General features: G+C 45.9%; 1 protein-coding gene across 2 annotated transcripts in view; it reads right to left on the bottom strand.

Moving 5' to 3' along the window:
* Nucleotides 1–595: 595 nt before the first annotated feature.
* Nucleotides 596–23,895, bottom strand: part of LOC120707027 — a 31,447-nt gene continuing 8,147 nt past the window's right edge. The window contains exon 3 of one of the 2 annotated variants that reach the window (XM_039991790.1): nucleotides 596–894. In XM_039991790.1, the coding sequence (XP_039847724.1) occupies nucleotides 772–894 (123 nt within the window). In that variant the 3' untranslated portion in view covers nucleotides 596–771. The remainder of the gene's footprint in view (nucleotides 895–23,895) is intronic. The other variant, XM_039991791.1, reaches the window with a different exon arrangement.

The following is a 23,895-nucleotide window of genomic DNA, read 5'->3' on the forward strand; positions in this document are numbered from 1 at the left end:
TTGCTAGAATTTTCATCTGAACTTATCATTGAACTGTTGTTTTAACTGTCCAATGATAGGATTCATGAACTAGCGCAGTTACTCATTCACTAAAGGCTACTTTTTCTGGGTGAAAAATGTTAGAAAAAGGATCCAATAATCGTGGTTGCCTGTTTGTAAATATTTACCCAAATGCAGGAACTCATAAAATCTTTGTGTTTATTATAAAAGTCCTCCAGACATGCCTTATTATGCATAATGTTATGTCAACATTAAATAATAGTAAACATTTGCATATCATTGAAATTCATCATGTGCCCGTTGGTCGGCAATTAACTTATTCACTACTACAGAACAGCTAAATAGTTTCGGTTGGGAAATCTCTATTGTCTAAGTTTCCCAACTGGGACCGCCAATCCGGGACTAAAGTTCCAGAGCTTTTAGTCCCAGGTCAGGCAACCGGGACCAAATAGTATTTTTAGTCCCGGTCATGCTACCGACCGGGATCAATAAAAATTTTCACAAATAAAAAAAAAGTGTGGGACCCGACTGCTTGGCCGGCGAGCAGTCACAGCTGGCCGACGTCCTCTCCTTCTATCCTACACAGCGAGCCTCATTTCTCAAATTCCCCAATCAATTACAACACTAGCAAATTCCCAGTTCAATTACAACAATTAAATCAGCATCAATCATCAACTTAACTGTATTCAATCTTGTCCACATTCCTCCAAACAACAATAGCTCACAACAATTCAATCATGAGAAAAAAAGCCTATCAATCTCCACCTTCAATCATGCGCTTGAGCTTGCAGTCGAGCCGCCGCACGCCGGTGTCGCTCCAGGCCGCCCGCACGTCGGCCGAGCAGCTGCGCGCCGGCCTTGAGGCCGCCAGTGACGGCACCGCACTTGTGACACCTCAGGTGTTAGCACATTTAAATACAATCAATGTACCTTAGTTAAAGTTAAAAGAAAAATTTGAGAAATTAATTCAAAGAGAAAGGATCAAATAAAAGACAAATCATACAAAAGAAATTAAAGGAAAAAGAAAAAGGAGTAAAAAGCTATTCAAAATTTAATTCAAAAATGTGCACAAAATTTTTGTTGGCTCATGAGAGGTGTTTCAATTGACATGTGCTCAATTGAACTTCAGCCAAAATCAAGTCAAAAACTGAACAAAACTAAAGTCTTTTTGTGCAAATATGCAAATGTACCAATAGTTCGAAATGTGAGTTTCAAATGAAAATTTGCATAACACGAAAGTTGTAGATATTGAAAAGTTATGCAAAAGTGGTATTCAACACTTTTCCATTTGAGCCCTCCAAATAGGAGATAATTTTTGATTACCGAGAGGTCCCTGGAATTTCAGAAATCACAAATATGCCCTTATCTCCATCTCTCTCTCCCCCGGCCTGCTCTGTTCGCGCCGCCCGCCGTACGCCGCCGGTGGACTTCGTCCACCGCGCCCACGGCCAAATGGACCCAGGGGAGTCTCTCAGCGCCACCTGGCCCGCCCCTTGGCACCTCCTCGCGCGCACACGCGTCCCAGGCCCTTTCCCGAGTCGCCACGACACCCCGGCCGGCGCAGCGCCGCTGCCTCCTCTGCCCGCTCGCCGTCGAGTCGCCCAGGGCCAAATCGACCGCCCCCAGTCACTGCATTCCTTCCCCAGGAGCTCCTTGGCCTATAAAGACCCCCAGCACCCCACAGTCGCGCCCCTTCTCCCCCTTCTTCCTCCTCCCGCCGCTCCGCCATGGCCGCCGAGATCCAGCTCTCGCGGACCGGCTAGCCCAGCCCCACATTGCCCCCTCCGACCACCGCAACAGCTTCGCCACCTCCCAGTCAGGCTCACCGCGGACCGGCCGGCTCCGAAGAAGACCGAGCACGACAGCTACCCCAGAAGCTTCCTCGAGCTCACGCGGTGCTCGTGCGCACCCTGTTCCCCTACCCCGAGCCCTCCGTCACCCCAAGCGCCGGCGAACCGAACAACCGACCCGCCATCAACGCCGACGAGCTCGAACCCGTGCACCAAACACTCGAACGGCGACCAGGGTAGGTGTTCCTCGATCCCTTCTCTCCCACGCGCCTCCCCGTGGCAGCCCCGGTAAGCCCTGCACCGCAGAACACCACCGACAAGATGCCACGGCGAAGAAGGCCGGCGAAGGACCCGGTTGTAATTTGTTTTTTTTTGTTTAAGGGTGTTTCTGCAAGTAATCCAGTGTATACCAGTGAACTTCTAAAATGCGAAACAAATCACAGAAAAATGCAAACTCAACTGATCTGGAATCCTTGTAACAACATCTACAAATTTTGTAACATTCACAATTTCAGAAACTCAACCGAATTTAATCTAGGGAAAAGATTAAGAAAACCACCTTATGCATGTTCATGAAGTTCTGCTCATCAAATGACCTTGATTTTTGGATATATTATCACTAATGGGATGCTAAAATCACAGTAAAAATATGACACCAAACCAAAACAGTTATCATGTTAGAACAATCAAGATTCTCTAATCTGTTGTTAGCTTTCTCGATTTAATTCTGGAAAATATGCACATGAACTTGCTCTGGAATTTTTACTGCGTGCATGTAGAACTAAAACACTGTTAATAACTAAATTTAAGATTTATTAGAGTTCATTTGCTATATACCATGATTTATGCTTGTTTAATCAACTTAATTCCTCATATATAGTTCTGATGCTCAGAAAAATCCATATTTATTTATGGAGTCTCTTTTTAGCTCTGTGTTCCTGTCTAAAAATTTTGAGCTGCAGTTATGGAGTTTGGCTTTGTTGAATAATCATGCTTAGCATCTTAGGGCTAGGTTTTCTATTTTTGTTTTGAGTAATCTACAAAGTTTCTGGTCATGATTTTTGGGCATGATCTTGTTTAGAGTATGTTCTACCTTTAATAAAAAGTTCAGATGCAATACTTGTCAAATGAACCTTGAGAAATTTATGCAATCTCATGCTAAGTTAACTGAATAATTAATTTATCATAGTGAGTTAAATCTTGAAAAATTTTCTGGAGCATGATTAACTCATGACTAGTCTCTGGTAAAAATTTGAGAACCAAATCCTTAGTGAAACTTTCTGTAGAATTAATCTTTGTTAATGGCTTGCTGTTTTTATTCTTTTTATCACCTCTGCTGTATAAGTGTATAAATTCTGGAAAAATTTCAGTGCTGAGTTTATGCTTTGAAGTTGCTTCCATAAAATTTGTAGCACCAGAACCCATTTTGAACATTCTGTACAAAAAGATGAAGCAACTAGAGTAATCCATTACATGAATAGTTATAGTTTTTGCTCTATGGTAGATGCTGAAATTTATACCATGAATGTTCAAGTTTGGATCTGAGTTACTTTAGTGTTTCATCACTAGCTCTTTAGTAGTTGTGTTGTTAAGAAATAATGAAAGCATGCTATGTGTTGAAGTTAAAAATGAAAACCCAAAACCCCACCCATTCATGAATAAACGTAGTTATGTTTACTACTCTATAAACGTTTGCCCATGTAATGAAATGTGAAATCGTCACTAAATTAACTTTCGTTGGACTACAACTTTATCGTGAAGGAAAGAAATTGTTATCCATGAATAACTCATAATCTTGCATTGCATATAGAAACGGTTAATCTCGCGGACGGTGACTACGAATTGGTGCCCGCGGACTCTCGTGCGGAGCAGGAGATTAATCTGAACTGTACTAACTTGTCTCAAGACCTGGGCCAAGCCCCAGAAGCTTTTCTGCCTGACAGTGCCCAAGAAGGCAAGCCCCGGAGCATAATCCCACTATTTTCCGAATTATCATTCCGCTATCTATTTATTAATGTATTGTAATATTTTGTTTTCTGCATTTAAGTTTTCTAGGCGTTGATCAAAAACCTTAGATGCATGATCCCTAAGAACCTATGTTTGATACCAGATCTTTTTATCGACTAGTTGCCATGCTAAATAGGTACGGTAGAAGTCGAGTGGTTTCCTGCCTCTCGCGAGCAAATAGGAATTGTACTGACTTTAATTCCTGTTGAAATGTAAGGACAACGAGCGGGGTTGTGTAGTTGTGATACCCCGCTGGTGTAGTCAAAAATGGCTAAGGTCGCGGTGTGTGGCTCATTTCGTTAAGCGTTTGAAAGTACTAGCCACATACCGAGAAATATGGTAATCGGTAAGCTTAAGTACCTGATTGGACCGGCGAGTGGAACGATCTCGCACCCTTCTGGTAGAAGTAGGGTTTATTTTTATGTCGCGATGTACGGGTGCAGAGTGATCGGACTCTGTAGTCAGGGAGGGTGCCCCGGATCCACGGACTGGAAAGAAAGGGGAAAAGTAGCGTGGGCGGGAGCGAAGTCGATCCCCATGCGTGTGGTCTAGGTTCCCCTGGCCAGGTTGAAATTCGATTCAGAATCGTCCGCCTCTCACGGCATGAGATTGCTTAATGATTTCGGTCACATAGAGTAACAAGTGGAACATGATGATGATAATACTGCTGGTTGATTAAACGATTGCTCTACCATGTTTGTGTAGAGTTGGATGCAAACTTAGAATGGTTAATCTAACTAGAAGATGGCTAAATAAAATCTGAAATAAGGATCAACACTTAGCGGCATTTTTGGCAAACAAACCCCACCAACCAAAAAGCCTTGCATGTCTAGTTATCGGACTATGTTATATCCGGTGACGGGTCAGTCTTGCTGAGTATTAGTATACTCAGCCTTGCTTGTGGCACTGTTTTTCAGGTACTAACTTTGAAGATCTGTTTGCAAGTCTTACTTGGCCTTGTACTCTGCCTCCGGGTTGGTCTGTTGAGTGGGATGGCCCTTCAGCTGGTGCTAATCACCCTCCCTCTGAGTGACGCATTCGTACGGGCTTTATCGATGCGTCACGTGATCTCGCTAGGTTATCTTTACTGCTTCCGCTGAACATGAGACTTGAATAATTGATTAGTTGGAACTCCGTACTACTTTGCTACTCTGAACATGGTTTGTAATAAATTTTCTTTTCGCTGCAATCACTCTGGGATGTATGAAATGGTTTGTGTTGTAATCTCTGGGCTCACCTTCGTGTGAGTGTTGTCTGCTGATCTTGGAATAGCGTGGCTTTTATCGAGGCTTCACTCGAGGAACTACCGGTGAGTGCCAAATTGGGTCAGAGTTGCTTAGCAACAAAGATCAGTGCACCCGGGCCCAGTAGTTTTGGGTGGTTCCGCCACAGCTGGTATCAGAGCTCGCAGACAGCCTACCAGAGATGGCAACCTCGGTTTTCAAAACAACGATTTAAAACTTGACTTCAAAACTACTAAAGTTTTTGAAAGAGTTTAGGATCTCCAAGGACAAGTCTAGGACGTAAAGCCCTAGGGAATCTTATGGGTATAATCAGGTGGCTTATATTGTATGGCTAACTTCCAGCACATTACCTTTCAGTATTTAAATTCTGTAATTTAAATTCTGCAACTACATCATCGCCACGAAGGTATGCTTACTCAGTCAGCTGAGGGAGTCTGACCTTCCCGTCGGTGATGCGAGCCGAACGCTGGAGCTCAAGCAGTGGCCTACTTGAGCTGCTGCCCATATACCAACTTCGGTTGAATATATGGGGAGTAATGGTTCGAAATTGGAATTCAATTCCCCGTCAAAGACGGTACTCAGTCAATACGTTGTTTCGATAATGTATGCTTAACGTTGTACATACGGCGGTAATGGTATGGATGCCGATTCTATAGTGATCGGTAATGTATGGGGACGCTTTCGTGAGTGCTGGCACGAAAGGTTCATTTTATATACTGTCAATCTTCTGCAGGTACGCTAACTCGAAATCGAATTATAGGCTATCTAGCTATATCGAGTAGCTATATAGTGAGAGACGTAATATGTATGCCACCAAAGTCATTGCGTAAGACCAAGGTTACTTGGCAATTTTTCCTTGGTGAGGATGTATAGGTTCTGCATTCATTCTCAAAAAGGTTAGCAAATAAATCTCTGGAGAAATCGCAAGCAAATCAGCTAAAACACTATCCTAAGGAGTATCCAGAAAGTCTGCAACCGGGTTTCCACGAATTTTAACCTTCTGTTAAGTTACTCAAATCGACTTGGGGTAGTAAGACTAAATGATGTTTCCTAAGTTATTAAGCTTCTGTAAAAATTTGAAATTTTTTGAAGCCTTCTAAAATGGTATTTGTATTTTTGGATCAACCCTGTGTAAAACTGTTAACTCTGAACAGTCTATACAACTGAAATTTTTTGACCTTTATAAGTTGTTCAAACTAAAAATCGTTCAACATGAAAGTTGTAGACAACTAAGTGATGAACTTACCATAAAAAATTGAAATTTTTTTGACGTCTGGGTTGAGAGTTATAGTCAAAATACACCCTCTCTAGACACTCAGTTTTCCTGGTTGACATCACTCTGAATACCGGAGCATATCACCCCCATGGAATCCGAATTGAGCTTAGTGATTACTAGATGAATCGTTCCTTAATATCAGAGGGATCTCGTGTAAATTTTTGAGAATTTTTGAAGCAAGTTCTCTACAGTTTTGGCCATTTCTTTCACTGTTCCAGAGTTAGTAGTTCTTGTTACCATCAGCTGATCCATCGGTCTTTTGTTGGGACAGATGGAAGAGCTGCTGGTCGTTGACGCGCAGGGGCACGTGCACTCCGCTTGCCTGCACTGGGAAGGGTTTCCCCGCTGTCTTTGGGAGCTTTTGAGTGCAGCTGGTTACCTCCAGCCACCGGTTTACGATGGCCACGAGTTTGTGGAGGACGGAGTTCGTCGCTGCAGTGTGACGATGGTGATTCCGCAGCACCCGCTCAACGGGTGGGAGCCGATCGTGACTCAGATGGTCGGTCACTACCTGCTGGACACTTGGGAGCTTACCGCCATGAGGGCGATGACCACCTTTTGCTCTTTGCGCCCTCTGGAGGTGGTTCTGACCGCGTTCGGGTTGTTCCCTGCACCCGACCCGGCAGACCCGCTTTGGCTCGACCGGATGGCACACGTGGACGTGGTCGCTACCCTTGACCCGGTCGGGGCACTTCGGACGACAGCGATGTGCTTGGACGGCCTTTACAGACTTCACACTTACTAGAGTTACGCCGTCGCTCAGTTGGTGGACCACGCTCAGGCCTTGCACCTGGCGGTCCAGCTGAGAGATGGACAGCTTCAGGAGGCTAGCACCGAGCTCGAGAGCAGGGCTACTCTTATCGCCCAGCTCCACGGTCAGGTTCACGAGCTTCAGGACACGGTGATGGATCGTGACGCTACAATCAACTTTTTGGAGGACCAGTTTCACGACCTGCAGCTTGAGTTGGACGAGGCCCAGGGGCAGCTCCACGCGATACAGCACGCGCAGGATGCCCTTCACGCACCTCCCGACGAGATGCAGGTGGACGAGGAGGACGAGCCCCAGGAGATCGAGGGCTTTTCGGAGATGGACTCCGAGGACCAGGCGCCGCAGCCCGCACCGGTTGAGGTTCACACTCCCGCGGCGAGTGAGGCATCGGTCAACATGTAGACCGAGGCGCTGTTTCTTAGCTTTTGTAGACCCCTCTTGGTGTAGCCTACTTTTGGATCATGGCTACTAGGCTAACTTAGAGTGGAGTAACTCCCTTAGTACTGATGTTAGGAGTGACCAAGTAGAAATGAGAGAACGATGGATGTAATGAACCCCTAATGCTACTAGTGTTAATTATCAGTGATCTGTGAAAAGCTGAAGGCAGCAGCTAGTTCGAATTTTTACCCTCTTTTCCTTTCGGATTTAGCTCCTGGGTTGAATACCAAAGTTGTTCCAAATTTCATCGGGAACATGTTCACAAAATTTCAGCCCAAACGGATCAGTATCGCAGGAGATAATCGCAAATTACAGAAGCTCTGTTTTCTGTGAAACAGAAAAACCAGAGGAGGAGTAAAAGAATTTTTCGACTAACCTACTCTGGAAATCTGACGTTGTGATGACTACCAAAGTTGTAGATCATGAAATTATCCATCTCCTGTAAAAATTTCAAGTTTATATCATGTACAGAACTCCAGTTATGAGCGTTTTTGTATCACTGGTTTTCTGCACGACGTGATTTAAGCATTTCCGGATATTTACATGTCATCTTGAGTTGAAAATTCCCATTCGAGATGATGATAATGATGGGTCTAATGCAAAGGTACTCACATTTCAGATGGTGGGATCGACTCGAGGCACCCCTAGTGGTTTTGGAGCCGGGGGGAATGGCGATCCACCTCCACCTCCTCCACCAGTGGGTATTGCTGAGGTCCTTGCCGCCCAGACGGAGATTTTGCGGCAATTGGTTCAAGCTCAGCAACAACCGCGGGGTGGGCATCATGCTCATCACGCACAAGAAGCAAGCTACCAAGATTTCCTCAGTACTCAGCCTCCGCTGTTCAATAAAGCGGATGAGCCTCTGGACGCGGACGCTTGGATTCGCACGATCGAGTCCAAGTTTTCTCTATTGACTACTCATTGTTCCGAAGCGAACAAGACTCGCTACGCCGCGCAGCAACTTCGCGGATCAGCCCGTATGTGGTGGGATCATTACCACGGGATGCTACCGGCTGATCATGTGGTGAATTGGAATGAATTCAAATTGGCTTTTCGAGATCACAATATTCCAGCTGGACTTCTTGACCGTAAGCTCAACGAGTTCTTGGCCTTAACTCAGGGCACTCGTACTGTGGTGCAGTATGCCCAAGTATTCCATCAATTGTGTCAATATGCTAGACATCACGCGGATACCGATGCTAAGAAGCGTGAACGCTTCCGTCGAGGCCTTAGCACCAAGTTACAAGAAAGGCTAAATCTTGTCCGTGCGGACTCCTTCAATGAATTGGTGAATATGGCTATCTCTCAGGAGGATCTTATTTCTGCACACCGCGTTGAAAAGAAGTGCAAGGCACCTGCTGGACCCTCGAGTGCCTCTGCACCGAGGTATCGTATTGTGCAGAATAGCCCACCCGCACCCTCTCAGAAGGCCCCTCAGCCAGGGCGTTGGATTATTCGACCTCCTCAACAGCAGCAGCAGACTCGATTCGGGTTTCCTCAGCAAGCTCGATTTGCACCGCAGCAGCAGCAGAACGGCCCTAGGCCGAATACTCAGCCAGCCGCTCGCCCTGATAATAATAACCGTTGTTTCCGATGCGGGAGTCCGGATCACTTTGCCAAGATGTGCCCCCAGGCGGGACAAACTCAAGGGCAGGCTTCTCGCAGAAACGATCAGAATAAGGGCAAGAGGCAAACCATTCAAGTCAGGCAGGGCCGACTTAACTTCACCAACCTTGCTGAACTTCCCGAGGGAGCACCAATCATGTCGGGTACATTCTCTATAAACCAACACCCCACAGTTATCTTATTCGATTCTGGTGCATCCCATAGCTTCACTAGTGCTAAATTCGGAGCAAGGGCTGGGTTGGATTTTCGGCACACGAAAGGGTCATTTATGATATCTACTCCGGGTGGTAAAGTTGCATCAAACCAAATCGTTCGTAATGCGCCACTTAGTTTGGGTAGTAAAACTGTTCCTACCACTTTAATCCTGTTGCCACTAGAAGGTATGGACATTATTCTGGGAATGGATTGGATGAAAAGACATGGGGTAATGTTAGATATCTCTTCCCGAGCCGTAGAGATAAATTCTCCCACTCATGGTCATTCGGTTCTATATTTACCTCATCACCAATGCAACAACTCTTGTGCCTATGCCATGAAAGATATTCGTCTCGAAGATATTCCGGTAGTCCGTGAATATGTAGATGTGTTTCCAGATGATTTACCTGGTATGCCGCCAGACCGGGATATCGAATTTATCATTGAACTTCAACCTGGTACAGCCCCTATTTCAAAAAGGCCGTACCGAATGCCGCCTAAAGAATTATCCGAATTAAAAATCCAGCTGCAAGAACTTCTGGAGAAGGGTTTTATTCGCCCAAGTGCTTCACCTTGGGGTTGCCCAGCATTGTTCGTAAAGAAAAAGGATGACAGTCTGAGGTTGTGTGTTGACTACCGGCCTCTCAATGCGGTGACCATCAAAAATAAATATCCACTTCCCCGCATTGATGTACTGTTTGATCAATTGGCTGGAGCAAAGATCTTCTCCAAGATTGATCTTCGTTCGGGTTATCATCAAATTAAAATTCGGCCTTGTGATATTCCCAAGACCGCCTTCTCAACCAGATATGGTCTCTATGAGTACTTGGTTATGTCTTTCGGTCTCACAAATGCTCCGGCTTATTTTATGTATCTCATGAACTCGGTATTTATGCCGGAACTTGACAAGTTTGTCGTTGTTTTTATTGACGACATTCTGATCTATTCCAAAGATGAGGCAGAACATGAGCAACATCTGCGCATTGTTCTTCAACGTCTCAGAGATCATAAGCTGTACGCAAAATTCTCCAAGTGTGAATTCTGGCTGGACACGGTCAAATTTCTGGGTCACACTATATCTAGTGAAGGCATTTCAGTTGATCCCAGCAAAGTACAAGAAGTGATGGACTGGAAACCTCCTACTTCAGTTCATCAGATCCGCAGTTTTCTCGGCTTGGCGGGGTATTACCGCAGATTTATTCCGGACTTCTCCAGAATTGCTAAGCCCCTGATAGAACTACTAAGGAAGGATGTCAAGTTTAAATGGAATGCAAAGTGCGATGAAGCATTCCATACATTGAGAGCACATCTAACCACTGCACCACTCTTGGCTCAACCTGACAACAATAAACCCTACGATGTTTATTGTGATGCTTCAGGTACTAGTCTTGGTTGTGTTCTGATGCAAGACAATCGGGTTATAGCATATGCTTCCCGAGCTCTTCGGCCACACGAGCTAAATTATCCCACTCATGATCTTGAGCTAGCCGCAGTTATTCATGCTCTCAAGCTTTGGAGACATTATCTTATGGGCACTCATTGCAATATTTATACCGACCATAAGAGTCTCAAATACATTTTCACTCAAAGTGAGCTGAATATGAGGCAACGAAGATGGTTGGAATTAATCAAAGATTATGACCTGGAAGTTCATTATCATCCAGGCAAAGCTAATGTGGTAGCCGATGCGCTCAGTCGCAAGGTTCACTGCAATTGCCTTTCAGTGGAGTCGTATAATGACACATTGTGTGCTGAAATGCAAAAGCTGAAATTAGAAATCATTCCTCAGGGCTCTTTGAATCATATTTCGGTGGAACCGACACTCTATGACAAGGTCATCATGGCACAATTACACGACAAAAGTGTTGGTATCATCAAGCAGAAAGTAGTAGAAGGTGAAAATAAATATAAGTGTTTCCGAGTGGACCATAAAGGAATTTTGTGGTTCGAGGATCGCCTAGTCGTTCCAAAGAATCATGAGCTGCGGAAACAAATCCTGGACGAAGCACATATCTCTAAATTTTCTATTCATCCGGGTAGCACCAAGATGTACCAAGATCTCAGACAAAATTTTTGGTGGACTCGCATGAAGAGAGAGATTGCCAAATATGTCGCAGAATGTGACACCTGCCAGAGAGTGAAAGCTAGTCACTTGAAAGTTGCTGGAACTCTCCAACCTCTACCAATTCCGTCATGAAAATGGGAAGATATCAGCATGGATTTCATCGTAGGCTTACCAAATACTTCTCAGCACCATGATTCCATTTGGGTCATTGTTGATAGGCTCACAAAGACTGCTCATTTTATTCCAGTACATACTGAATATCGAGCCAAGAAATATGCTGAAATCTATATGGATCGGATTGTCTGCCTACACAGTATACCCAAAACAATTATATCGGATCGTGGTCCTCAGTTTGTGGCAAGGTTTTGGGAGCAACTCCAAGAGGCTCTCGGAACTAAATTAATTCGAAGCTCAGCTTACCATCCACAGACTGACGGACAGACTGAAAGGGTGAATCAAATTCTTGAGGATATGCTTCGAGCATGTGTCATCCATTATGACAAAAACTGGGACAAATGTTTTATCCTTGGCTGAGTTTTCTTATAACAACAGCTATCAGGCCAGTCTGAAGATGGCACCCTTCGAGGCCTTGTATGGTCGACGGTGTCGAACCCCTTTGAGTTGGTCCCACACTGGAGAACGTCAAATCTTTGGACCTGAATTAGTGGTCGAGGCTGAAGAGAAAGTAAAAATAGTACAAGCAAATCTCCGAGCAGCCCAGTCTCGGCAAAAGAGTTATTTCGATAAAAGAAGGGATCCTTTGAAGTTCATGGTTGGTAACCATGTCTATTTACGAGTGTCCCCAACTCGAGGCGTTCAACGCTTCGGAGTCAGGGGTAAGCTCACACCTCGCTATGTCGGGCCATATGAAATCATTGAAGAATGTGGACCCGTGGCTTATCGTTTGCGACTTCCTTCACGACTTGCCGCCATCCATAATGTTTTCCACATATCCCAACTCAAGAAATGTGTTCGAGTTCCTACGGAAATCCTTAATCAACAGGAAATTTTAGTGGAGCCCGATCTCTCATATACCGAATATCCACTCAGAATTCTGGATCAAAAAGAGAGAGGTACTCGTCGAAAGGTGGTAAAAATGTATAAAATTCAGTGGTCTCATCACACTGAAGAAGAAGCCACCTGGGAGACGAAGGATTATCTTAATCGACATTATCCGGGTTTCCTTAGCTCCACCTCAGGTATATCATTTTCCCCATCTCAATTCAATCATCCAATCTCGGGACGAGATTCCTTTTAAGGGGGGTAGGTTGTGACACCTCAGGTGTTAGCACATTTAAATACAATCAATGTACCTTAGTTAAAGTTAAAAGAAAAATTTGAGAAATTAATTCAAAGAGAAAGGATCAAATAAAAGACAAATCATACAAAACAAATTAAAGGAAAAAGAAAAAGGAGTAAAAAGCTATTCAAAATTTAATTCAAAAATGTGCACAAAATTTTTGTTGGCTCATGAGAGGTGTTTCAATTGACATGTGCTCAATTGAACTTCAGCCAAAATCAAGTCAAAAACTGAACAAAACTAAAGTCCTTTTGTGCAAATATGCAAATGTACCAATAGTTCGAAATGTGAGTTTCAAATGAAAATTTGCATAACACGAAAGTTGTAGATATTGAAAAGTTATGCAAAAGTGGTATTCAACACTTTTCCATTTGAGCCCTCCAAATAGGAGATAATTTTTGATTACCGAGAGGTCCCTGGAATTTCAGAAATCACAAATATGCCCTTATCTCCATCTCTCTCTCCCCCGGCCTGCTCTGTTCGCGCCGCCCGCCGTACGCCGCCGGTGGACTTCGTCCACCGTGCGCCCATGGCCAAATGGACCCTGGGGAGTCTCTCAGCGCCACCTGGCCCGCCCCTTGGCACCTCCTCGCGCGCACACGCGTCCCAGGCCCTTTCCTGAGCCGCCACGACACCCCGGCCGGCGCAGCGCCGCTGCCTCCTACGCCCGCTCGTCGTCGAGTCGCTCAGGGCCAAATCGACCGCCCCCAGTCACTGCATTCCTTCCCCAGGAGCTCCTTGGCCTATAAAGACCCCCAGCACCCCACAGTCGCGCCATTTCTCCCCCTTCTTCCTCCTCTCGCCGCTCCGCCATGGCCGCCGAGATCCAGCTCTCGCGGACCGGCTAGCCCAGCCCCACATTGCCCCCACCGACCACCGCAACAGCTTTGCCACCTCCCAGTCAGGCTCACCGCGGACCGGCCGGCTCCGAAGAAGATCGAGCACGACAGCTACCCCAGAAGCTTCCTCGAGCTCACGCGGTGCTCGTGCGCGCCCTGTTCCCCTACCCCGAGCCCTCCATCACCCCCAGCGCCGGCGAACCGAACAACCGACCCGCCATCAACGCCGACGAGCTCGAACCCGTGCACCAAACACTCGAACGTCGACCAGGGTAGGTGTTCCTCGATCCCTTCTCTCCCACGCGCCTCCCCGTGGCAGCCCCGGTAAGCCCTGCACCGCAGAACACCACCGGCAAGATGCCACGGCGGAGAAGGCCGGCGAAGGACCCGGTTGTAATTTGTTTTTTTTGTTTAAGGGTGTTTCTGAAAGTAATCCAGTGTATACCAGTGAACTTCTAAAATGCGAAACAAATCACAAAAAAATCAGAAAAATGCAAACTCAACTGATCTGGAATCCTTGTAACAACATCTACAAATTTTGTAACATTCACAATTTCAGAAACTCAACCGAATTTAATCTAGGGAAAAGATTAAGAAAACCACCTTATGCATGTTCATGAAGTTCTGCTCATCAAATGACCTTGATTTTTCGATATATTATCACTAATGGGATGCTAAAATCACAGTAAAAATATGACACCAAACCAAAACAGTTATCATGTTAGAACAGTCAAGATTCTCTAATCTGTTGTTAGCTTTCTCGATTTAATTCTGGAAAATATGCACATGAACTTGCTCTGGAATTTTTACTGCGTGCATGTAGAACTAAAATACTGTTAATACCTAAATTTCAGATTTATTAGAGTTGATTTGCTATATACCATGATTTATGCTTGTTTAATCAACTTAATTCTTCATATATAGTTCTGATACTCAGAAAAATCCATATTTATTTGTGGAGTCTCTTTTTAGCTCTGTGTTCCTGTCTAAAAATTTTGAGCTGTAGTTACGGAGTTTGGATTTGTCGAATAATCATGCTTAGCATCTTAGGGCTAGGTTTTCTATTTTTGTTTTGAGTAATCTACAATGTTTCTGGTCATGATTTTTGGGCACGATCTTGTTTAGAGTATGTTCTACCTATAATAAAAAGTTCAGATGCAATACTGGTCAAATGAACCTTGAGAAATTTATGCAAACTCATGCTAAGTTAACTGAATAATTAATTTATCATAGTGAGTTAAATCTTGAAAAATTTTCTGGAGCATGGCTAACTCATGAATAGTCTCTGGTAAAACTTTGAGAACCAAATACTTAGTGAAACTTTCTGTAGAATTAATCTTTGTTAATGGCTTGCTGTTTTTATTCTTTTTATCACCTCTGCTGTATAAGTGTATAAAATCTGGAAAAATTTCAGTGCTGAGTTTATGCTTTGAAGTTGCTTCCATAAACTTTGTAGCACCAGAACCCATTTTGAACATTCTGTACAAAAAGATGAAGCAACTAGAGTAATCCATTACATGAATAGTTATAGTTTTTGCTCTATGGTAGATGCTGAAATTTATACCAGGAATGTTCAAGTTTGGATCTGAGTTACTTTAGTGTTTCATCACTAACTCTTTAGTAGTTGTGTTGTTAAGAAATAATGAAAGCATGCTATGTGTTGAAGTTAAAAATGAAAACCCAAAACCCCACCCATTCATGAATAAACGTAGTTATGTTTACTACTCTATAAACGTTTGCCCATGTAATGAAATGTGAAATCGTCACTAAATTAACTTTCGTTGGACTACAACTTTATCGTGAAGGAAAGAAATTGTTATCCATGAATAACTCATAATCTTGCATTGCATATAGAAACGGTTAATCTCGTCGACGGTGACTACGAATTGGTGCCCGCGGACTCTCGTGCGGAGCAGGAGATTAATCTGAATTGTACTAACTTGTCTCAAGACCTGGGCCAAGCCCCAGAAGCTTTTCTGCCTGACAGTGCCCAAGAAGGTAAGCCCCGGAGCATAATCCCACTATTTTCCGAATTATCATTCCGCTATCTATTTATTAATGTATTGTAATATTTTGTTTTCTGCATTTAAGTTTTGTAGGCGTTGATCGAAAACCTTATATGCATGATCCCTAAGAACCTATGTTTGATACCGGATCTTTTTATCGACTAGTTGCCATGCTAAATAGGCACGGTAGAAGTCGAGTGGTTTCCTGCCTCTCGCGAGCAAATAGGAATTGTACTGACTTTAATTCCTGTTGAAATGTAAGGACAACGAGCGGGGTTGTGTAGTTGTGATACCCCGCTGGTGTAGTCAAAAATGGCTAAGGTCGCGGTGTGTGGCACATTTCGTTAAGCGTTTGAAAGTACTAGCCACATACCGAGAAATATGGTAATCGGTAAGCTTAAGTACCTGATTGGACCGGCGAGTGGAACGATCTCGCACCCTTCTGGTAGAAGTAGGGTTTATTTTTATGTCGCGACGTACGGGTGCAGAGTGGTCGGACTCTGTAGTCGGGGAGGGTGCCCCGGATCCACGGACTGGAAAGAAAGGGGAAAAGTAGCGTGGGCGGGAGCGAAGTCGATCCCCATGCGTGTGGTCTAGGTTCCCCTGGCCAGGTTGAAATTCGATTCAGAATCGTCCGCCTCTCACGGCATGAGATTGCTTAATGATTTCGGTCACATAGAGTAACAAGTGGAACATGATGATGATAATACTGCTGGTTGATTAAACGATTGCTCTACCATGTTTGTGTAGAGTTGGATGCAAACTTAGAATGGTTAATCTAACTAGAAGATGGCTAAATAAAATCTGAAATAAGGATCAACACTTAGCGGCATTTTTGGCAAACAAACCCCACCAACCAAAAAGCCTTGCATGTCTAGTTATCGGACTATGTTATATCCGGTGACGGGTCAGTCTTGCTGAGTATTAGTATACTCAGCCTTGCTTGTGGCACTGTTTTTCAGGTACTAACTTTGAAGATCTGTTTGCAAGTCTTACTTGGCCTTGTACTCTGCCTCCGGGTTGGTCTGTTGAGTGGGATGGCCCTTCAGCTGGTGCTAATCACCCTCCCTCTGAGTGACGCATTCGTACAGGCTTTATCGATGCGTCACGTGATCTCGCTAGGTTATCTTTACTGCTTCCGCTGAACATGAGACTTGAATAATTGATTAGTTGGAACTCCGTAGTACTTTACTACTCTGAACATGGTTTGTAATAAATTTTCTTTCCGCTGCAATCACTCTGGGATGTATGAAATGGTTTGTGTTGTAATCTCTGGGCTCACCTTCGTGTGAGTGTTGTCTGCTGATCCTGGAATAGCGTGGCTTTTATCGAGGCTTCACTCGAGGAACTACCGGTGAGTGCCAAATTGGGTCAGAGTTGCTTAGCAACAAAGATCAGTGCACCCGGGCCCAGTAGTTTTCGGTGGTTCCGCCACAGCACTGAGCTGCCCGGCCGAGGCATGGGGTTTGCCGCGCCGCCGCCCGTTGGGGCCTGGCCGCACCGCTCCCGCCATTGCGCCCCCGGCAAGGATGCACGGTGCCCGCCGGTGGCTCCCAGTCTGCTCCGCCCGTGCAGGCCTCGCGCAGAGCCGCTCCTGCCTACGCACCCCGTCCGGGACGCGCGGCCAGCAGCAGCGGCACCCAGCCCACTCCGCCTGCACTGGCGGCCCCCGACCACCTCCTGCCTGCGCCGAACCCCCAAGGTCTTGGTCTTCTCGCGGCCGGAGAGAGAAAATGAGAGAGGAGTTGGGGGCAGAGACAAAGACAGCTCAGAGATAAGGCACGGATGAGCTTCTTCGAGGATATAAAGAAGAGTTATTTAGATTGATACCATTACAACTTTCATAAGTTGGAAATATGCTACTACAATTCACCATATTGGAGATATGCCATCAAGATACCTCTTTCCCCTCTTTGGGCCCACCTGCAGGGTATACCTTTCTTGTATTTTCCCGTATAGACACTTTTACCCCTCCCTCTCCCATTCCTCTGCTCACCTCCCCTGTTTTGCCACCGATTCCTTTCACGGGCACTGCCACCCCTGCCACCCCCCCTCGATGACCCGCCTCGAAGGCGCCGCCGGGACGCTGGGAGCTCACGCCGCCGGGCCGCCTGAGGCTGCGTTGCGGAGCCCGCTAGGAGGCCACGTCGCGGAGCCCTCCAGGAGGCCGCGTCGGCGACTCCGCTGCAGACCACGCCGCCAAGAGGTCGCGTCGTGGAGCCCGCCAGGATACTGCACCGGCGACCCTACTACAGGGCACGCCGCCACCCTGCCAGGAGCCCTGCCTGGTTGCAGGCCGCGCCGCCAACCCGCTTGGAGGACATGGAAGACGGTGAGGAGAGGTATGCATCTCGAAAAACCAAATTTGAATGCTTATGTCTAAGTAGCGACCGTAGTGTAATTTTTTGCGAATTGTTTCTGCTAGGGTTGGGTTAACAATTGCAGAAATTGATGAATTTGTTACCCTAGAGATGATTTGTTTCATTCCTCCTGATGATAACAACCAAGATCCAGATCCAAATATGCATGAGAATCCTATTCCAGATATTGTTGAGCAGCCTAATCCTCCAGATCCTGAACTAGATGCAGAGCTAGATGCAGATCCTGAACTAGAGCCTGAGAGGGAGCCAGACATATTTGATAATGCGGAGGAGTATGTGGGTGTCGATGACGAGGGAATGTATGTGCCAGTACCCCAACCAATAGATGAGCACACTAACAATGCACAGGCTGCTAACACTTCTCCTCTAGAACCATGTGGTAATACTGATGCGAATGATGTTGCTGCTGCTGAAGGAGGTGTTCCTCTTGAGGCAGAAATTAATGATGCAGATCCACTAGAGGTTCATGTTATACATGATCCAGAAAACCCCAAAATTGTGAAGGGAGGGCGGTGGCCCGATATTGTTGCATTTAGGCATTTCGCCATGAAGACAGGCTTTGAGTTTGCTGATCTAGTTACTGACAAGACAATATTTAGAGCACGGTGTAAAGTAGAGGGATGTACTTGGCGGATAGATGCTTCTAGGATTTTTTATGGCAAGATAATAGAGGTATTTATTTTTTATTAATGTGGCAATTGTTTCTTTATTGAAATTGTAGTTTATGCATCTTATAATGTCCTATTTCATTGGTTTGTGTAGATCAAAAAGCTACCAGCTGCACACAACTGTGCTACCACAAAACTCAGAGTAGGGAAGATGGCCACCCAAGGAAGGTGTGCAGATAGGTTGGCAGATTGGCTGAAGAAGAATCCAACAAAAGGTGCAAGTGACTGCAAGGAAAAATTGGAGTGTGACTATGACATTCAGTTGAAATACTCCAAGGCATGGTCAGGTATGAAGGTAACATTAGAGCAGATCCATGGTAAATATGAGGAGAGTTTTCAGTTGCTCTTTAATTGGGCTGCTCAAATTGAGAAAGTATCCCCTGATAGCTTCGTATAGATCGAGTTGGAGAGGATTGGCGACAAAAACAGGTTCAAGAGGATTTTTGTTGCTCTCCGACCATGTGTTGATGGATTCTTGGCTGGTTGTAGACCTTTTATTGGGATAGATGCTTCCATATTGACAGGTAAATACAAGGGTCAGTTAGCTTCAGCTACTGGTGTGGATGGACACAATTGGTTGTACCACATAGAATATGGAATTTTTGAGTCAGAAACTAAAGATAACTGGAAATGGATCATGGAGCAGCTACATAGGGCTATAGGAGATGTTCCAAATCTAGTTATTAGTACAGATGCTTGTAAAGGACTAGAGACTGTAGTGGGGGTTGTCTTCCCACAAACTGAAAATAGGGAGTGCATGAGGCACATGTATCTGAATTTTATGAAGCACTATTCTAGTGATGTGTTCACTGATCACTTGTACCCTGCAGCTAGAAGCTACACACAAGGGATGTTTCAGTGGCACATGAAGAAAATTTTTGAGTTTGCTCCCGATGCAATTGAATACCTTGAACAATACCACAATTGGATATGGAATAGGTGTGGATTTTTAGAAAACAACAAGTGTGACTACTTGACAAATAATGTTTCAGAGAGCTTCAATTCATAAATAAGGAAGTTCAAAGGTCTGCTCCTGCATGAATTAGTGGATAGAATAAGAGAGTTAATCATGGAGAAGAGATACACTAGGAAGATTCTTGCTAGGCAATGGATGGATGGAACACTCCCAAATGTGACAAAGGAGCTGAATTTGATAACCCATAACCTCAATGTTGTCAAGATAGTTATTAATGATGTTGATATTGCTGAAGTAACCATCTTGGATGATTGGAACAATCAGAGAAGGCACACAGTTGACTTGCAAAACCGTAAGTGCTCCTGCAGGGAGTGGCAGGTTACAAGGAAGCCCTGCAAACATGCCTTGGCATGGATCTAGTCCAACAGAGGTTTGAAAATTGAAGATTTAGTGGATGATTATTACTCAGTAGCTAGGTTCAAGGCAGCCTATGCGGACAGAATTTAATCTCTCCCAGATAGGACACAATGGCCTGTTGTGGAACTTGGATTCAAAGTGTTTCCACCATTGCTTGACAGAGGAGCACGAAGACCACAGGTTCAAAGGTAAAGAGGTTGTTTAGAGAAAAATGCATCCAAAAAGGTGGTCAAATGTAAGAGATGTGGAGGTTTTGGCCACTTTGAAAAAACTTGTAAACTGGCCGAGATTGGAGAAGATGGTGAGAGAGCTCCACCAAGGAACAAGGCTAACAAAAGGTATGTTTCTGTGCACTAAATCAAAGTTGTTATGATTAATTTCACACCATATAAATTTACCTTTCAAATATAGGAAACAAGCTCAAATAGATGATGAAGTTGGTTCCTCCCAAGCCAAGATACTGAAAGTTCAGAGGAAGAAGAAGACACCCAAGAAGAGGAAGACACCCAAGAAGAAAAAGACACCCAAAAAGAAGAAGACACCCAAGAAGAAGAAGGCCAAAAAGGCTGCAGCTGACCCACCTGCTAGTGTTGTTAGTAGCATTAGGAGGCTAATCTTTGAAGACTATAGCTTCTCACTAGCTTATGCTATGCTTTTGTAAGAGGTTAATATGAGAACTTGTATGCCAGACTCTTGTGAGGTTGCCAACTTCATATGTTGCAACCTAGTATGGATGGAACTTTGTATGGGTCGATCCTGATATTCTCAGTTATGTTTCAGACTTTAAGTGATGCCATATATGCTTTTGTTTCTATCCTTTATATGAACCATGTTGTTTGCCATCCCTCCATTAAGGAATTATGGGGATATGCTGCCAAAATTTTGACAAATATCATTGTTCAAAACATACTAACATATGAGTACAAACGGATTACATTCTTTAGTCCTTTACAAACATCCTCAATTCCTTCTCGGGACCTTGAAACCTAGACAAACATCCCAACTGGGGGGTGACCAGCGCAGCGCAGCAGGCTGGGGCGTGGCGCGGCGTCCAGGGGGCTCGGCGTGGTGCGGCATCCAAGCGGGGGGTGTGCGCGCGGCGTCCAGGCGTCTCGGTGTGGCGCGGCTTCCTGGCGGGGGCATGCGCACGGCATCCAGGTGGCTCGGCGTGGCGCGGCGTCCAGGCGGGGGCATTGGCGTGGCGCGGCATCCAGGCGGCCTGACGGCGCGGCGTCTAGGGGGCGTGGCGCGGCCTCCAGAGGGCCCCGCGGCGCGGGGTCCAGCGGCCTCGGCGGCGTGGCTTCCGGGCGCGACGGCAGCATGGGAGGGAGGGGGTGCGGCCCATGTGACGAACCAAGGTGGCGGCAGCAAAACAGGGAGCAGAGGAACGGGAGAGGGAGGGGTAAAAATGTCTATACGGGAAAATACAAGAAAGGTATACCCTGCGGGTGGGCCCAAAGAGGGAAAAGAGGTATCCTGATGGCATATCTCCAATATGGTGAATTGTAGTAGCATATTTCCAACTTGTGAAAGTTGTAACGGTATCAATCCAAATAACCCTATAAAGAAAGAGAGGGAGGACCTTCTCGAGACTTGGAAAAAATCACCGAGCCAGCGAATGTTTTAGTACCGGTGCGTGGTTTCCACCGGGACTAAAGCTGCCCCATTAAACTGGGGTGGAGCCACCACCCGGGACTAAAGCTTTTAGTCCCGGGTGGTGGCTCCACCCGGGATTAGTAGGGGATCTTTAGTCCCGGGTGGTGATACCACCCGGGACAAAAGATCTTTTTTCCCTCTTAGTTATTAGAGCCGGGACTAAAGGTTACATTGGTCCCGGGTCCAACGGAGGCCGAGACTAATGTGCTGGACCAAAGGCCTGTTCTGTAGTAGTGATTTAAGATTCTCCTGTATCAATTTGTCATTCGTGATAGTCAAAGCTAAGTTGCTGATCTCTAAGATCCTCAGGTTCTTCATCCTTGTTCGTGTACTACTTTTTGAATGCACATTTGTTAGAGAAATCTTTGGTTCAGATAAGTTTTTGGGTTTTGCCATCTACATTGGTTCAATAAATATTATTGTTTACTAGGTATATGTGATGTCATTAATGTGTCATGAAGATATACAAAATTTTTAGATTGTTAAAGCTTGAAGTGGACGAAAAATAATTGTGGCCTGGGACCATGGATTGTGTGATGTCTTGTGGTTATGGATTAATTTTAATGTGTGATATTACTCAAGGCTGGATTCATCTTGGATTGTCCTGTCTAGCTGATGAAAGAGTCAAGATAGATGTCAAACAAGATAATTCTTGCAAATTCTGCTTCAGTGGAGGTGGAATGGATCAAAGAAAACATTCAGCTGTGTTCAATACTGTCAGTCACTCTATTGCATGAAAAATATGGGCTTATGTTTATTTTCATTGATGCCTAATTTTCATGTTTGCAATTTGAAATATTTTCTTATGAAATTCTGGGGCATGTGGCTTATCTGATAAGCTGTAGTTTCAAATTGTTTCTTGGTCATATGTAAAGCTAATTAAGTTATAGTTCCGCTCCATAATTTGATTTGGTTTATCACCTATCAAGATCATCACTGCTTGAATTATGTTAGATGCTTAAGCACTGTTAGAGAAATTGTTATTTGTGCTGAAAAGTTAATCAATTGCTTCCAAACATATATGCATAGGTGTCTGTTGTGGCACGCCGCCCTCGCCGCCGGGCCGTGCCCTGGGCGCCGCGCGCGCGCCGTGGCCGCCTGGCCGCTCGCCATGGCTGCCGGACAGGCCTGCAGCGCCACCGCGAGGCCGCCCCCTGCGCCAAGGGAAGGAGCCAGAGGAGGGAAGAAGGATGGGCGCCAAGGAGGAAGCCGGCACTGCGTACTCGGAGCACGGCACAAGGAGGAGCACCGACGCCAAAGCCGTCGCTGCTGCCACGCCAACAACAGCAGGGAGGAGCAGAGCCGCCACTAGTACCTCCATGTCACATGAGCGCCCCGAACGACTCCTCTGGCGATCCTGCGCTGGTCGGCACCGCCGCAGCTCGTCATGGCCACGCCACGCCACAACATCGCCCTCGTCGTCTTCAGCCCAGTCTGGTAGGTCGCCGATCCCAGCTCCTTGAACCTCCTTGAGTTGTGCTGCCGACGAGCTTCATTGTCGTCGATGAACCCGCTATAGTTGGCCCCTAGGACACCCCTATCCCATGACTCTATGCAGGAGCCGACGACTCGCCCCGCACGCAAAACCGTAGCCGCCGTCGCCCTATGTCCGCCCCTGAGCACCGTGGCCATGCCATGGCCTGGCCATGGCCATGCCCAGCATGCACGCTCATGAGAATAGCCCAAAGGCTGCACCTTTTGAACACCTGTGCATGCACACGCCTCGCTGCAGCCCTTGTGGTTACGAACCTAACCGCGTCGTCGAGTTTGCGACAAGGTGAGTCCTTTCGGGCATTTCATCAAGCGCTCGCTGTGCACACACCCACACAGCCTATACACGCACACGACCTCACCCTGCTATGCACTGTTGCCTAGAACGCCGTTTGGGTGCTATTGCACACACACTGGTCGCCTCTGACGCGGCCGAACACCCACGAATGCCGCTAGGGCATTCTGCCGAACATCTTGTGGACTGCTGCTAGCCTACACTCTCGTGCACCTGACGCGACACCTCTCACTCGTTTGCTACGTCGCTGTCGCGTTCCAGCCTCGCCTTGTTACCTCTACCCTGTTCTGGCCCTCACTGCGTCGTGGTGGACCGGGAACGCACTAGGAACGCTCGTGTTCCACTCACGAACGCGCACCAAAGCATCACCGAACCAAGTCATAACCTTGTCCTTGCCTTGTTCTAGCCCTTGTCGATCGAAGGTCATGTCTTGCCTCGACCACGGCTTTATCCTCGCCCTAGAACATCATCGTTCACCATGGGCCAGCCTGGTGAACGCGAACGCCGCCGCGACGT

The sequence above is a fragment of the Panicum virgatum genome, chromosome 5K, assembly GCF_016808335.1.
Source record: "Panicum virgatum strain AP13 chromosome 5K, P.virgatum_v5, whole genome shotgun sequence".
NCBI classification, from domain to species: domain Eukaryota; kingdom Viridiplantae; phylum Streptophyta; class Magnoliopsida; order Poales; family Poaceae; genus Panicum; species Panicum virgatum.